This window comes from Brienomyrus brachyistius, unplaced genomic scaffold, assembly GCF_023856365.1.
Source record: "Brienomyrus brachyistius isolate T26 unplaced genomic scaffold, BBRACH_0.4 scaffold49, whole genome shotgun sequence".
NCBI classification, from domain to species: domain Eukaryota; kingdom Metazoa; phylum Chordata; class Actinopteri; order Osteoglossiformes; family Mormyridae; genus Brienomyrus; species Brienomyrus brachyistius.
In genome coordinates, this window is record NW_026042324.1 from 1104780 (window position 1) to 1120643 (window position 15864).

The 15864-nt window shown below is 42.0% G+C and overlaps 2 protein-coding genes across 5 annotated transcripts in view; both read right to left on the reverse strand.

The window, feature by feature from the left end:
* Nucleotides 1–6995, reverse strand: LOC125723484 (actin, alpha cardiac muscle 1-like). The gene is made up of 9 exons (XM_049000100.1): nt 6900–6995; nt 6113–6263; nt 5210–5338; nt 4720–4830; nt 4336–4420; nt 3804–3965; nt 1405–1596; nt 836–1017; nt 1–321 (listed from the first exon to the last, which is right to left on the reverse strand). Exons 2-9 carry the CDS (start codon nt 6239–6241, stop codon nt 178–180), a joined length of 1134 nt encoding a protein of 377 aa, XP_048856057.1. The 5' UTR covers nt 6242–6263; nt 6900–6995; the 3' UTR covers nt 1–177.
* Nucleotides 6996–7716: 721 nt separating this feature from the next.
* The window catches only part of LOC125723474 (golgin subfamily B member 1-like), a 45915-nt gene continuing 37767 nt past the window's right edge, over nt 7717–15864 (reverse strand). For 3 of the 4 annotated variants that reach the window (XM_049000067.1, XM_049000068.1, XM_049000065.1), the window contains exons 23-29: nt 11260–11329; nt 10027–10173; nt 9712–9870; nt 9422–9519; nt 9126–9260; nt 8837–8951; nt 7717–8676 (exon numbers count right to left, since the gene is read on the reverse strand). In XM_049000067.1, coding sequence (XP_048856024.1) covers nt 8518–8676; nt 8837–8951; nt 9126–9260; nt 9422–9519; nt 9712–9870; nt 10027–10173; nt 11260–11329 — 883 coding nt within the window. In that variant the 3' untranslated portion in view covers nt 7717–8517. The remainder of the gene's footprint in view (nt 8677–8836; nt 8952–9125; nt 9261–9421; nt 9520–9711; nt 9871–10026; nt 10174–11259; nt 11330–15864) is intronic. The other variant, XM_049000066.1, reaches the window with a different exon arrangement.

The following is a 15864-nucleotide window of genomic DNA, read 5'->3' on the forward strand; positions in this document are numbered from 1 at the left end:
TTACACTGGAGATTTATTGCGCAGGGCACATGAAACAGAATATGAGACTCTGGGACAACAGCTGTTGACAGGTATATAGTGTTGGGCAGTTGGCAGCCATCTTTGAAGCCCATAGCAGTGACAGAGAGGGACAGACCAAGTTGGAGCAAAGATGTGAGGAGAGGAAAGCCTGAAAATTTAGAAGCACTTCCGGTGAACGATGGAGGGCCCAGCCTCCTCGTACTCATCTTTGCTGATCCACATTTGCTGGAAAGTGGAAAGGGAGGCCAGGATGGAGCCGCCAATCCACACTGAATACTTACGTTCAGGCGGCGCAATCATCTGCAGGAGAAGTGGGCAGAAGTCAGCCATCTCTCTTCTCGTCAGGCTATTCATCACCAAAGTGTATCTACGCTATGTAACTCGTCAGATTACCTCAATGCCTCAAAAACAGTTCTCAGTTTGAGGCAGTGTTTCCCAACCCAGTCCTAGGGGACCCACAGATGGTCCACATTTTTGCTCCTTCCCTGCTCCCTACCAGACAGTCCACATTTTTGCTTCCTCCCAGCTCCCTGCCAGACAGTCCAGGGAGCTGGGAGGGAGCAAAAATGTGGACCATCTGTCTGCAGGTTCCTGAGGACCACCCTGGGAAGCATTGGTTTGCAACATGAACACTGTCTGAATATGTCATTTGCATAAAATAAAACCCTGCATTTCTCCATGTAGACAATGTTCCTGGCTCCATTCCCCCGGCTGTTCTTGCCAAGGTCTTCACATGTACTTCTACTGCTGCTGGTCATACAGTATGTCATTCGAGAAGAAATCGTGCACGTGGACACATAGACAACATCTGTACCTTGATTTTCATGGTGCTGGGAGCTAAAGCAGTGATCTCCTTCTGCATGCGGTCACCAATACCAGGGTACATGGTGGTACCACCCGAGAGCACATTGTTGGCGTACAGGTCCTTGCGAATGTCAATGTCACACTTCATGATGCCGTTGTACGTGGTTTCATGAATGCCAGCGGACTCCATTCCTGTGAAGAGGACAGTCTCATTGCAAAACTGCTGCTCTAACTCACTGAAGCCCACATATGTTTAGCCTCAGGAGCAGTGGTACTGTTGCTAATCACCCCATGCCTTGCTGCTGTGGTTTAGATTGTATTTAAAAGGCAACTGGGCAAAAACTTTAACCTACATTTTGCTTTCAACTAAATAACATCAGACACGAGATGGTTTAGCATTGCACATTTTTTTTTTTACAAAATATTCATGCAGTTGTTCCGGACTAAATATTAATGAAAATATAATTGCAATATTATTTATTCATAACACTATTACACTGCCAGCTATATTGACCCTGAACATGTAATAATGAATGCAGTGTTGGTTCAGATAATCAGAAGACACTGTTAGTAACAGACCGATGAAAGAAGGCTGGAAGAGCGTCTCGGGGCAGCGGAACCTCTCGTTGCCGATGGTGATGACCTGACCGTCAGGCAGCTCGTAGCTCTTCTCTAGGGAGGAGGAGGAGGCGGCGGTGGCCATCTCATTTTCGAAGTCCAGGGCCACGTAGCACAGCTTCTCCTTGATGTCACGCACAATCTCACGCTCAGCTACCGGGTGGAAAGACAAAGTCACAATGATAATCAGCACCATACGCACATCAGCAATCACGTGGTAATACCAGATGTACTCTGGTTCAGGCAGCAAACATTACACATACATTGTAGCAATGACCTTGGGAGGTTTGAAACGAGCATGTTTAGTGTTACGTCAATAGTTGTTGGGCCACAAATCATGTAGTATCGTGCTATTACTTGTCTATTAATTAACCACAAACTCATCTTTTATCTCAAGCAGTTACTATTTTTGTTACCATATCTGTTAATTATGTAAACCTTTCTGAACTACTGAAGGAACAAATAATGAATAACACAAGTGAAATACTGATCTCATGTTTGTTCATCATTTATAAATAATGATGCATCATTTATCTCAATTAGCTACTATATTTGTACTTCAGTACAAATCTTGGTTACTATTATTTGTGAGCTCTCAAGTACAGTGTTGTCAGTGTTACACTACAAGTGCTTTCAAATATTGCAATCATGACAGACCTAGTCACTGTGCTGAAATCCAGGACACTTAAATTCACATGTATAGAGGCTGCTTTTGTCCAAATTGTTGTACATTTCTCACTGAGCAAATGCAAAATCTCTGTATTGAGTATCAATTAATATTTGGACACACTACCGAGTGAAAAATTAAGTAGACAAATATATCTATCCAACCATCTTCCATAATCACTTGTCTGATACATATATAATACTGTGCAAAAGTCTTAGGCAGTTAAAGAATATAAGGTGTAAATGTTCTTCACGGGGGTGTAAAACTGTGATATTTTACATGTCAGCCGAGCTATTTCAAAACCAGAGCAACCATGCAATACACCCATGCATGTTTTCGTCTAGTACACCTTAATTAAGTGAGATTAATTAATAAAATGAATACATGGAATGGCTGAGGTGCCCCTGAGGAGAGATCAGGGAACTGAAGTGATTTTGTTCTATCCAGACCATAATTTACAAATCTTGCTACTTTTTATTGTGTTACTGTTAACATGCATATTTTACAATGTATTTTTTTTCTGAGTAGATAGATACACTTACTAACCAGATAAATAGCCTTAAACTTTTTCTCTAATTGTCTAACTCTTTTGCACCATACTGTGTACATTAAAAATTAAATAGAACAGGGTACTTTATTATTTATTTCACTGTGTGTATGTAATACAATAGGTAATACAATGACTGAGTGATTATAAAAACAAGGGATTGGGGTATCAGGGTTTTACATATTATTGACAGAGCAATGAATAAAGGATAAGATGTCCTTGGTTAAGACCAGTAGATCTGGCCTTTCTAAGAGTATTTCCAGAGTACCTTTTAGCACTTAACCATACTAGCAAATGTTGTGTTATTCATGACTGATAGCCAGGAGATGGCAGTCTTTCAATGCCATTGAACCACTAAAAGACCAGAGGCATTGATTTTAGTACACGGAATTTCATACAGAGAAAAAATATCGGCAATGCCTACATTACTGTTCCAGCCTGTTCTGTGACTAGAAAATGATTCAATTTTTGTCAGCCAATGCAGATAAGATACAGTAGCTTTATTTTGCAGATAGAGAGCACTCTTTTCCTGCAGTTAACTGGTAGGGCATTTCCTGGCATGTGGGAAACTCACAAAGAGCGCAAAAGATTGATTGTTTTAGTTCATTCCCAGGCAATATTAAAAACATGAGAGTCTTTCTCTCTACTGCAATAAACTAAGAGGGAAAAAAATATCCAGCAGGGCACTGACACGTTGTCTTGTGAGTCTGTGAGTGTGATGAGTGGAGGCATGTGCCTGTTGACTCAGGCTGGGTAAGGCCATTACTCTGGTTCGCACACGACGTGGCCCAGCTGAAACACAACTCTTTATTGTTCTACATGCAGTGCAAGTGTGTCAGACAGAGTTGTGGCAGCAGACACACTTTCTGGATAATTAATGGGCTGACGGCAATCTTAGGATGAATAGTGACATGCCTCCGATGTCTGGGATGCCACTCTCTGGAGTCACAGGACCCCCTGTCTCCACCCCTTGCACCCCCCACAGCTGCTAAGCCCACTCATGACTTTCAGCCACCCACCCCCCATCTGCCAAGTGCTGAAAACCCTCTTCTATTTTAGTTCTCTTATTTTGTATACTGCTTAGTTGCCTCTAACTGATATCCAGTCTGACACTGAAAACCTATGAAAATGAAAGGAGTTTCTGACCAGTTGTAACAAATGAGTAGCCTCTCTCAGTCAGGATCTTCATGAGGTAGTCGGTCAGGTCGCGACCCGCGAGGTCCAGTCTCATGATGGCGTGGGGTAAGGCGTAGCCTTCGTATACTGGCACGTTGTGGGTCACACCATCCCCGGCATCCAGTACAATACCTGCGACAGTCAAAGACAAAACATTTTTGTATCGGTGCAGTCAACAATAATAACAAAAAAAAAAACACAAATGAATTTTTTTTTAACAATTTGTTTCCTTATGTGCACAACAATTATCCAAAGGAGGTGGCATGGTGGCTAAGCTGGCTAAAGCACTGCTAGTTTGTATTGTTTGGATTAACTGTTAAGTGTATGTGGGTTGTTTTCCTCCTTTACAGTGTTTCACTGTATATATATACAGTGATAACAAAAGTATTCTATACTGTCACTGAGAGCAGATTCAAATATCAAGATTTGCATTCAGTGCAGGTAAGGTGAAGTCAGACTAACTCAATTCCCCTTTTATGTTCTAGTGCCCTACCAGACTTACCAGTGGTACGGCCAGAGGCATACAGGGAGAGAACAGCCTGTATGGCCACATACATGGCAGGCACATTGAAGGTTTCAAACATAATCTGCAGAAACAAGGACAACACCATTATACTATATACTATACTATACTATAAAGTGGATAGACCACTGAAATTGATAGGTTTTGAATTCAGAGAGGTATACATTTCATTGGTCAGGTAGGTATTAAACTCTTATTTATGTGTAATCTTGGGGGTATACAAGCACTATATCACAGTGCTTTTAAAAAAATAGTCATATGTCACACAGAATGATAAACACATCTAAAAATTAAATGAGCGCAAAGCTATACAGTTTAATATGAGATCCAGAGCATTTTCCAGTGGAAGGAGGACAGAATGACCTGGGTCATTTTCTCCCTGTTGGCCTTGGGGTTCAGTGGGGCTTCTGTCAGCAGGACAGGGTGTTCCTCTGGGGCCACACGCAGCTCGTTGTAAAACGTGTGATGCCAGATCTGTGACAAAGTGATGATGGACACGTGAAGTGGCAACACGCAAAAAACAGGGAGACATCGGCGTTTACCTTTTCTTGTAAGTTGTCCTTAATTATCAATTAAATTAATGAATACCTTGAAAATCAAGAAAAACTCTGAAATAGACACTAGGTAGATTATTACTCCAATGACATATCAACAATACACATACAATAACCTCGCAACTCAGAAAATATACCTGATTTCAAAATAAAATGTAAAATGAAGCGTACTAATATTTTCTTACATTACAATTTTGTAAGGGTGATGAATTATTTAATTTGTAAGTCGCTCAGTTGCACCATTTTAAATAAAATGTTTGACAGATAGCTCTGTTTTGTCCGTCTTTGACTGAGTGTACCTTTTCCATGTCATCCCAGTTGGTAATGATGCCGTGCTCAATGGGGTACTTCAGGGTGAGTATACCCCTCTTGCTCTGGGCCTCGTCCCCCACGTAGCTGTCCTTTTGACCCATACCCACCATAACACCCTGGAAGAAAGAATAGTGTTGGTTACAAAGTATAACTCTAATTGACCATCAATGCTGAGCACTTTTCTGAACATACAGTACCAGGCAATTTTCTTGTCATCCTTCGTGAGCCCTAAGGTTTGCTGTCTATGTATGATGGATTGAGATTTAGTAAGATGTTCTAGATTTAGTCTATGGACATTGTGAATGGGGCTAAACTGCATTTAATGATGCAGTTTAGCCCCTGACACTGATTTTCAAATTGCTGTAGTATAGTTCTTGGTAAAATTCCTTGGTGGTCTACTAATACTAAAGTATCAGTCTTATTATGTCTGTGGCAACATTGCTTTAAGTCACTTCACTTTTGGCCATCAGTATCTCAAGCATCGCTAAATATGAATGCCAAAAGATACCCTCTGCTTATCTTAAGACACCGGGCTAAAGGGATTATGAACTGCTGCCCAGATGCCATCATACCATCGAGATGTGCTAATGCTTACACAATTAGTGCCTCTTCATTAAAGGATTATATACTGCTTACTAGTGACGCTGAGCCAAACTTGAGATGAATAACATTGTAAACCCAAAGACCCCAAAGGACATATGGTAAGATGGGGAAAGGTAACATTGCTGGAGAAGGAAAACTGAACCAAGATAAGAACAGTGTATGAGGGTTGGACAATGCTCTCTTTCTGTCATGTTGCCACAATGAAAAAAGCCAAAACATGTACAAATTTTAAAAAAATGATGTGCATGGCCACGGAGCAACAACGTCAATCAGAAAGAAATTCTCACCTGGTGGCGAGGGCGGCCTACGATGGAAGGAAAAACAGCCCTGGGGGCATCATCGCCGGCAAAGCCTGCCTTAACCAGGCCGGAGCCATTGTCACATACCAGGGCAGTGGTCTCCTCCTCGTCACACATGTTCACTCAGACAGCTGTAACCCTGCACCCCAGAGCAACACGGAGGATCAGTTTTATTAGCGTGGTGGATATCCTAAACATTACTGACAACCAATAAATAAATGTAAGCGTTACAATTCCTGTTCAGTGAGTTGAGACTCCATCTTAAGTGTTCTACCACAGCAAAAAGATTAAATAAAAAGAACCTACAAAATACTTGTGCTATTTTAATAATAAAATATACCATCAGCCAATCCACATTTGCCTTGAAATTTACTGTTTTCGTTAGGTGTATTGGTTATCCAGATCCACATCTTTCATAGTTTTCCAGAATTTTAATAGTTTAATGATCATGTCATGTTTAAGGGTTGAATCACTATAGTTAGTTATCAATAACTAGCAAAAGATAATGGACTGAAGTAACCCGAGACTTCTGAAACTGTAACATCAACTAAACTTCAGACAACAAAGTTTATAAGCGAATTATGCTTTTCACTCAAAAATATAAAAAATGAATCATTTTTTGGTTTCCTAGACTAAAATGACATAATTTTGCCCCAGTGAATATGAAATGACCTTTCTCCAGCTGTATTAATTCTGACACTCAAAAGTGTTCTTTTAAAGGGCGCTTGCACCAATATCACTATAAAAAGAGAACGGAGTCTCTTGTGTGACTCACCTAGGAGAGCTGGAGAGGAGACTTGTGAGCTTGTGCTCCCTTGAGAGAGTAAAAGCCAAGCTTCACCTGGTCCAGGCATTTATACAGGGATCCCCACAGTCCGTGCCACCGAATACCATCAGCCCGTCGGCCCTTTTTAGGAGACATTGCCATGCTAACAAGTGGACTTAAAGTCCAAAGGCATTTTGTCCTCCATGAAAAAGGACACAATTGTTGTGTGAAGCTGGAATCCATCCCACCAAATAGGTGGGTAGAAGTCTTTGTATGGGTTTAATATTAGACTGTAATTTATTGCATGGAGACACGTGGCCCATTGTGGGAAGACAGGTCGACCGTGTGTCATAGAGGGTGGCATTTCGGAATCCTGTGGCATTACACACTATAAATAAGGTTCTGTGCATAAGTCATAATGGAGGTATGGCCTTTTGTCTGTCCATCCACTGGGGCGTCACTACAGCAGGCATTCCATAAAAAGTACTGCAGCGGGAATTCAACCTCTAAAATGCCTTCAAAGGAAATTTCCTTCTGCAGCGATCAGTTTCACAACAATGGTACGCAAACCTCCACCAATGACAAGAAACAATCAAGTCCAATTTAAATGCGGTCAGAAAAATCACTATTAAAGACGACATAAAAATTAAAAGCTATCAAGTCAAAAACTCGTAAAGATCTATGATCCTGCCTTTTCATTTGTATGTCAGCGCTGCAAAGTTCAGACAAAGAACAGCAAAGTTTTGGGACGCTAAGAAGAATGATAAAAAAAATCCAAGAATAATAATTGCATTTCAAGATGTCAATAAGCACAGAGGACAAAAGGTTGTTTTCAACAGCTTTATTAAAATGCCTCATTTCGACAAAAAATCTGTAGTAGGCAAGAACACCCTGCACTATATTGCACGTTTACCCTATCAATGATACTCAATGGTGAGGGAACAGTCTAGTGAGGCAAAAGATGCTGCTGACCACCAGCTCTTCTTAAAAAATAGATATTATATAGAAAATACCTTGGATGCACTCAGTAGCTTTTAACATAGATTTGATTCTTCATTCACACAATATATACAAATCAGTAGGAACGCAAGAGAAAAACTTTTGACAGAGTACACTGATGCACATACGACTCGCCAAACAAACAAATCTCAATGTACAATAAAGGTTGTAATACGACGTGCCAAACCTGATATACATTAACCCTTATATAATATACTCTTATCCTAATAGGACTGCTTTTAAATAAATTAAAACAGCAGAGATCTGTAGTGCATAGCTCAACCAGCAGCTAAAAACAAGATTAGGAGGCCATTGTACTTTAATACCTTTAGAGTTGAGTATGAACATGTATTTGTTTTGTATAGTTTTTTGCAAAGCTTTAATCTTGGAGGAGTTATCTTCAAGATGGTTGAACAATTTAAGCAGCAATGTTAACATTCAACTCAAAATGTGTCATCATTCTTTGCTTAACACATTTTGTAGATTTCCAGCATTTGTTTTGCTGCAGTATTAATTGTGATACATTTAATAGGGCCCTGAGGGTGTGAAGGTCTGTGCTGCGAAGCCCCTGTGACCCTTGTGAAGAGCCCTTGGGGTCATTAAATGCTGGCCAGCAGAGTTAACTGTTCTACAGGGTACCAGTGAAGCACATAAATACGATGACGTGCAGCGTCAGCAGATATGCAAGAAAAAGGTAACGAGATTTGGCCCGTGATGTCAGCAGCTTGGAGCAGTATAGACTCCGCCCCCGCAGCCATCGCTTGCAGGACAGAACTCCGCCTTTCATCTGGTGGGTGAAAAAATAACTTGCACTACAGCCGACAAGCTCAGGTTCTGCATGGTTTATGATGTGTTGATGAAATTCATTGTCTCATGACAGCACACAGTAAGTAAAAAGCTCCTGGTCTTAATGATGGAGACAGAGGTGAACACTGGAATGCACTAACCTTGCGAGTGACAACATTCTCACTGGGGTCAATGATAAGTGCTTCCCGTTCATCATCAGACTCCAGATGAATAGTAAATTCTCCTTGACTTGTCCTGGAAATGCTAGCATTCATGCTGAAACACAATAACGAAAAACAAGTGTCAACGCAGGAAATAAAATACAATGTGTATAAAAAAAAAAAAAAAACATACTGGGGTTTGCAAAGATTCTCTGGAGCTGACAGTCATTGACGGTCAGTGTTTGGAAAAGGAATGCAGGAGCTAGAGGGCCTGATGTGATGATGGCACCTTTTCACTCTCTCCTCAGCGAGTCCCAGAGCCTCCTCAGCCACCTGCCTCCTGGCCCGCTCCTCTGTCAGACTCTCTGCAAGCTGGGTCAGGTCATGCTGTGTAGAGACTAGCTGCTGCTCCACCTCCACCAGCCTGCAGCATATGAAAAAGAGTTTTGGAGGGGAGGTGGGAGAAGCACAAGGCAAACAACAGAAGGACACAAGGGCAGAACAAAATGAATAAGCATAACACTTGTCATATTTTGCCTCCTTTTTAGTACTATATGAGGTAGCACAAATATTTAGCAACATCACCTGCTTCTCAGCTCACTAGCCTGGGGGGTGTCCATTGCCACCTCGGTAATACTCCGTTCTTGGGGTGCTCCAGGAGGAACCTCTGGTGCCACTGCCCCCTTGTGGAGAAAGACTGTCTGGTCAACAGGAACTTGCAGGTAGCATATTTACTAGTCCTAGTATAGTACAAGTAATATAGCAAATGCCCTTAATCAAAGATCTAATTTGGTTATATAATTATCAAAAACAAAGATGGACAATTTCAGAAACAATTCCAGTGACAGAGATGCTTGACTTCAGAAGAAACCTACATGAGCATGGCCCTGGCCGGGAAATGTCTGGATCTGACTCTCAAGCCAGTAACAGCGATTCTGCAGATCACCCAGGTTCAACTGTGTGTCCCTCAGGGTTTGAGACGTTGTCTTTAACTGGGAAGCCAAGCCCATCTTCTCTTCCACAGTCTGCAGAAGCTAGCAAAGAAGACGGAACACAAGTAAAATACCAAGCAAGTGTGCCATACATGTTTCACACAATAGTTTGCTTTTCAGAACTGTGATACAGAATTTTACATGGAATTCACTGCTTCGTTAATAGAAAAGAAATAGGCCCTAGTGTAGTGCGAGTACCTGGGCGTTGACCTGCTGAAAGCGTAAATCTCGCTGATGGATCTCTTGGAGACAACGCTGGAGGTCGCTTTCAAGCTGGCGTCGCTGTGTTAGAAGCAGAGGGAGCTGCTCACCAGATGAGTTCTTAGCTAGTGGGGCTGAGTTCTCCTGAAAGAAATTAGGAACTTAGTTGCAGCCATTTGTAATCCATTTTTACAAGTGTGGAGTGGTGGAAAAAGTTCTATCATACTTAAGTAAAAGGACAGATACTTCACAAAAATGTTACTCAAGTGAAAGTCATCCATTATAGTACTACTGAATGGGTTTTTTTTAAATGATTTTCAAACTACTAATGTGAAAAGTACAAATAGCAACTAATCCATTTAAATTAACTCGAGATAGGTTTCACTGTAGCATTGTAAATTATAGTTCAGTACAAGAAGGAAAACAGTCATATTCTTTTTATTCAGAAAGAGCAGTGAAACTTGCCTTGCTGCACAGATTAGCGGAATAACTGTTGTACTCAGCGAAAAACAAAAGACTGACCTACGAGCCAGATTTAATAATGAGTTATAAACATCACGGGCCAGTACAATGTAAGTGGCAAATGACCTGCCGAAAACCCTTGTCCTCCACTACAAAAACAGCTGATCGTCCAATGTAATCAACACCATTACTTCAGTAGCACCTGTAGTGCTGCTAACTTTGAATATCCACAAATTTAAATATCTGTCTCATAAAAATAATATGTAATTAATAATAAAGAAAGAAATATACTGCTGAAGAATCGAGAAAGAAATTCAGTCGATTCTGAGTGAATAAAATCATTATTAATATTTTACCCAGAATTGTGCAGCTACTCAGGTGTTCTGCATTTGATCTTCGTGCAGAATTTATTGGAGTAAAAAGTCAGAAATGTAGTGAAGTGAAAGTTGCAGCAACCAAAGGTATGAAACTGTAAAAAACTAAAAAACTATTTTTTTAAATACAACAACAAAGTATTAGTAACTTTGTTTCTTCACACCTCTGCAAATATGAAACTTTTCTTAGGTTCTAAAAGTTCTACACAACAATCAACATGAACAATCAGAAGACTCTACAACCACACATACCCAAATTTGGGTCTTAGGTAGCGAAAGATGGGGAGGGTGATTTAAATATAGGCAAGCATTTCATTGGTTTAATTCCACCTTCACAGGATAATTGGACAGGGTTCCTCCGATACCACGCTCTAGCCCAGCCCAGCTCACCAACCTTTTCAGCCATGGCAACTACTGGCTGCTTGAGGCTGTGGTGCTCTGACATCAATTTGTTTCTCTCAGACCTGAAAAGCAAATGAGACAGCATCCATCAATGTTACCTTGGCAAACTACAAACAGCATTCAAAGGGCTAGCTCTTCTTGGAACCCCTGGTTACAGAGGGTATGTAGCCTCCCCTCTATGGACCACTGCCAGGGCCTCATGCCTGTAATTCTTCCCCTGCTTCTCTTATGTTCACTAAACATAGCAGTAGCAGTTTCCATCACAGCCTACAAAAAACAGCTCACTTGCTGTGCAGTTTGCAGAGGGCAACCTAGAGGACAGTTCTGACATATGTATTGTAGGATCACACATGCACATATCACAAAGCTTAAATTCCAGGTGGCCTGAGACAAGGCCTACCCTGGTACGAGAAGGCACACATCGACCTAGGCCCCAAAGGGGGGTTTGTGACCCCACACACATAGATAACCAGGGAGGCCAGCACTCCAACTTTTATTGCCCAAAGCTTTAACAACCTACAGATAGCAGAGTGGATCCCCAGGGACAGGGGCCCCTCGACTTGGCACACAACCCCATCCCCCGACGTCCTGCCTTACATACCACTCACCGAACAGACCAACACCCCAAAGAAAGTTTCTTTTAAGTTTGGCTTTTGTATATCTGTATATGTATTTACTCTTGACTACTAGTCTTAATATACAGATATGTACAGGTTATGTTCGAATGTGTCTTAACTTTTGGAGATTCTTTTTCTTTGTTTGACAAACCTTCTCCCCCCCTTTTCTTTGCCACATTCCCACAACCCTTATCTGATCTTTGTATTCTACCATGCCTATCTAAGGGTAAGATGTGCTTATGACATGAGAATATGTCATATAATGTCTGTATAAAGGGTAATATCTGTTGAGGTACAACCTAAACCACCTGTACCATATACTGGTGCGAGTAATAGAACATAACATAATAGCATAATATAAGTAATCATTAATTAATCATCACAGATGGTATTTGGTGTGAACCGCTAGGCTGGTACGGCATGTTTGGTATCAAACCGAAGGAAAATCACTCCAGTTTCCAAATCTGGTCAGTGGTTACCACAAAAGTGGACGTATCAAAAGTTACACCAGCCTAATGAAAATCACCATTACCAGAGAAGTCAGTCTGGTCATAAATCCCAGAAAGACCCCCAAACGACGCCCGCCAAATGGATGGTCAGCCATTGGTCCAGGACTCAAATTCCTGGTCACTCCTAATCACGAACCTTATGCTATAAAACCTGGCATCTCAGAACAAAGCAGGAGAGAAAGGCGGAGAAAAAGAGAAGAACACGGAGAAACAAGCAGCGTTCTTAAAGCCCGTCGGTGAAGACCCAAAGAACTGCAACTCAGCCCAAGCTTCACCAGAAGAAAGAACCGGAGGGACTCCACTCCAACAACTGCTGCAAACACCGCGCCTCCCTGAGAGCCATCACCCATCAGCTCATCAGCCACTGCAACCAACTGCAAAGACCTCCCTCTTTCCTGCATCCAAGTAAACCAACTTCCTTTCCTTTCTAACAACCTAAACTGTCCTATTCACCTGCTATATTCCTTTAGGTTTATAATCCTTACAAACTGCTTACTTTGCAGAACAGTTTTTCCCTTTTCAGGTTAATCATTTTAAATCTGGTCATTGCATTTTCATGATTACATCGTTTGTGTCTATTCCGTTATTTCATGTTTATTGTTTGTTAGGTGTAATGTCTGTCTTATGTTAAGTGTAGGAATAAATGCATGTCTTTTTACACAACTTCAGCCTCCGTCATTGAGTGCTCACAATAGTCCCTGCCTCTGTGCGATCTGGCTACTACGCTCTGAAACCTCTAAACTCGCCTGAAATATCGCGAGACTCTCTCTCATCGGCCGTGAGGGGAGCTTCGCTACCGATCGTTTACATTACCTGGTGACGCAGCTCGCTGGACGAGCCCACTAACCCAGGTTATTAAGCGATACTGGTTATTAATGAATCCCATTTAAGTCTCACATTAACAGATATCGGGGATTCACAATTGAGTTTGGAGGAGCCGACCATTCGGCATAACAATTGGTTAATAATCAGCATTAAATAATAATTAATTAAAAGTTAATTAATTTCAAAACATATTGGTGGAGATATTAAAATTACCTGAGCTAATAATTCCTACATAATTGGTGGAGAATGCGGGCACAAGGTTTAAACTTATTGTGAGCACACAATTTAAACTTTTTATGACTGAACGTACAGTTGAATAAGCGCTACAGTGAACTGGTTGGAAAAGTTGAGGATTAATCGCACTCAGGGCAATCTGAAGGCATATAAGCGGGAACATACGGGCTTAATATAGTTATTTTTATTTCTGTTATTAGTAGTTATATTATTTTGTTTTAGTTTTGGTTATTTTATTTTAGTTTATTTCGTTAAAACTGCAGTAAACCTTAACCCTATGTCTGACGAGATTCTCAGATATAGCGCGTTGTTTCCAGGATCGATTCGGACGAGTTTCTCCGTTTCCATATATCCTGGCAGAGATCTCTCTATTAGCGAACAGGAATTCTTGTTACGAGGTTCTAACCTGAATTCTGTTGCGCTTGGACTCCCTGAGATAAGACCGATAGCTTAGCTACCTATCAGGATCTTACTCATATGTGTGTGCCTGCTTTAGACAAAGCAAGTTTAACACCACTTTGCGCTGCGAGCCAAGTGCGTGTGTAATTTGGAAATTGGGAGTCTCCAGTTCTTGAGACCCGCCGTGGTTTCAGCATCATTTGCGACGAGATATAGTGCACTCACTATTTAGATCCGTCGCCGTAACGCGAGCGCTGTCTCGCTCCAGTAATTGTTTTAAGGGGTTAAACTGCGCAAAGCGCAGAAGGCCGCAAGCGGCATGTGCATGCATTAAACGTGTGTGACACTCATTGATCGTCGGCAACCGCCTAGCTATCTCTTTGGTTACGAGTGCAGTCTGCGAACGCCACTCTAACCACTTAGAGATCAGAGCCCTGAAGGCCTGCCTGACGCCGTTTTTTTTTTGGTCACCAGTGACCCTACCCCTTAGGCTCACTTGCCTGGGACCCCCCACAAAGGGAGCAACGCCCCATTGAGCCTCTAGTGGTCAGTCATAGAACTACCACTCCATTTCGAAATTGCGCCTCTAGTGGTCAGGCAGAGAACTACCACTCAATTTCGAAATTGCGCCTCTAGTGGCAAGCCATAGCAGTGCCACTCCATTGAAATTGCACCTCTAGTGGTCAGCCATAGTAGGTTAACATCTGAGTTGGGCCTCTGGTGGTCATCTGCGGTAATACCAACACGCATAATTGGACACACAGGTTCTTGCCTGAAAGCCTTAATCAACTTTTTAATTAACTTGATTACAACACATTAACATCTAATTAGGTTATTGCTGCATAACTAATTGATGTTTTCAATTGAATAAGAATCACAACTCATTGGGGTTGATTTCTGTTTTATCTTTTTGATTTATTTTAGGTCTTATTTCACTTTAGGCTTTTATTCACTCCCTCTCCCCCAACAAGGGTACTTGCATAGAAGTTCAACCATTATTAACAACAGTCAACATACACAATCACATCGGAGAGTCGTTTGGGTCTGATCAGTTGAGCTCTTCCTGTGCTAGGTGCCTACCATTCGCTCTCTGTTGGTTGAGCTTGTCTGTGGCTCTGCTGTCACTGCTTGCGATCATACAGTTTGTCAGAACCGAAGGGGAGTTCTCAGCAATTGGACGCCCAAAAGCGTGCCAGCCCGGCTGCACCCACTGACTCATTAAGGGCAAGGCTGACAGGTACCTCAGGCGATCATTACAACTTTTGAGCAGGACCTCGTCTAGGGTGAGTTCTGAGAACGGCCCTAGCTTGGACTCTCACTAGGGTGGGTGATACCTGAAGGCTATTTTGCCAGCCTTGGTCGAGTCAGGTCTCAGGTAGTGCAGCCGATAAGCTGAGCCCCACCTGGGTTGTCTCAGTTGTGCATACAGAACACCCCCTTCCAAGTTGACATTGCTGGGGATCGGGGGAGTGGGAGCCGGACTCAGGCCTGCTTGGCTGGGATTGAGCTTGTGGGACGTGCCCCGTTCAGGAGGGACACCTGACAGCGTTCAAACCTCTCCACCTGCATCACTAGCTTAACACCGCAACAATTCGGATAGGGACAAGTAAAGCAGAACCTGCTAGTGGTCCCCCTTCCGGTCAAAGCGGAGTTGTTCAACAGAGCCCAACCCAGGGGTAATCTGATCTGCAACAGCAAGCTAAGTTTGAATGCAGTCCCATTGCTTTTGAAGCTCTTGCTTCCCACTTTCTATTCCCAACTTCTCCTGTCATCTTCTGACACTGTCAGTAGTCACAGACCGACAATTTCCAGGATAAGGTTTTATTCTTTACCCCTGACTAGGGCATCTCTCAAGCCCTAGAGTAACTCACACTGTTCTAACCTGCAACAACTTCTCCCAGGGAGCAATTTTTGTTTGTTTATTTTGTCGTGGGTAACTATTCCCGTGGTTCACTACACCCTTCCAGTTACCCAGTGACAGGCCCCAGTTCTACTTTATTTTATTTTGTTGGT

Coding starts and splice junctions, on each gene's coding strand:
- LOC125723484 (XM_049000100.1), bottom strand. CDS start 6,241: ATGTGTGACGAGGAGGAGACCACTGCCCTGGTATGTGACAATGGCTCC. Junction 5,339..6,112: donor TAGGCCGCCCTCGCCACCAG/GTGAGAATTTCT, acceptor TCTTTCTTCCAG/GGTGTTATGGTGGGTATGGG. Junction 1,597..3,803: donor CTACTCATTTGTTACAACTG/GTCAGAAACTCC, acceptor TCCACCCGGTAG/CTGAGCGTGAGATTGTGCGT.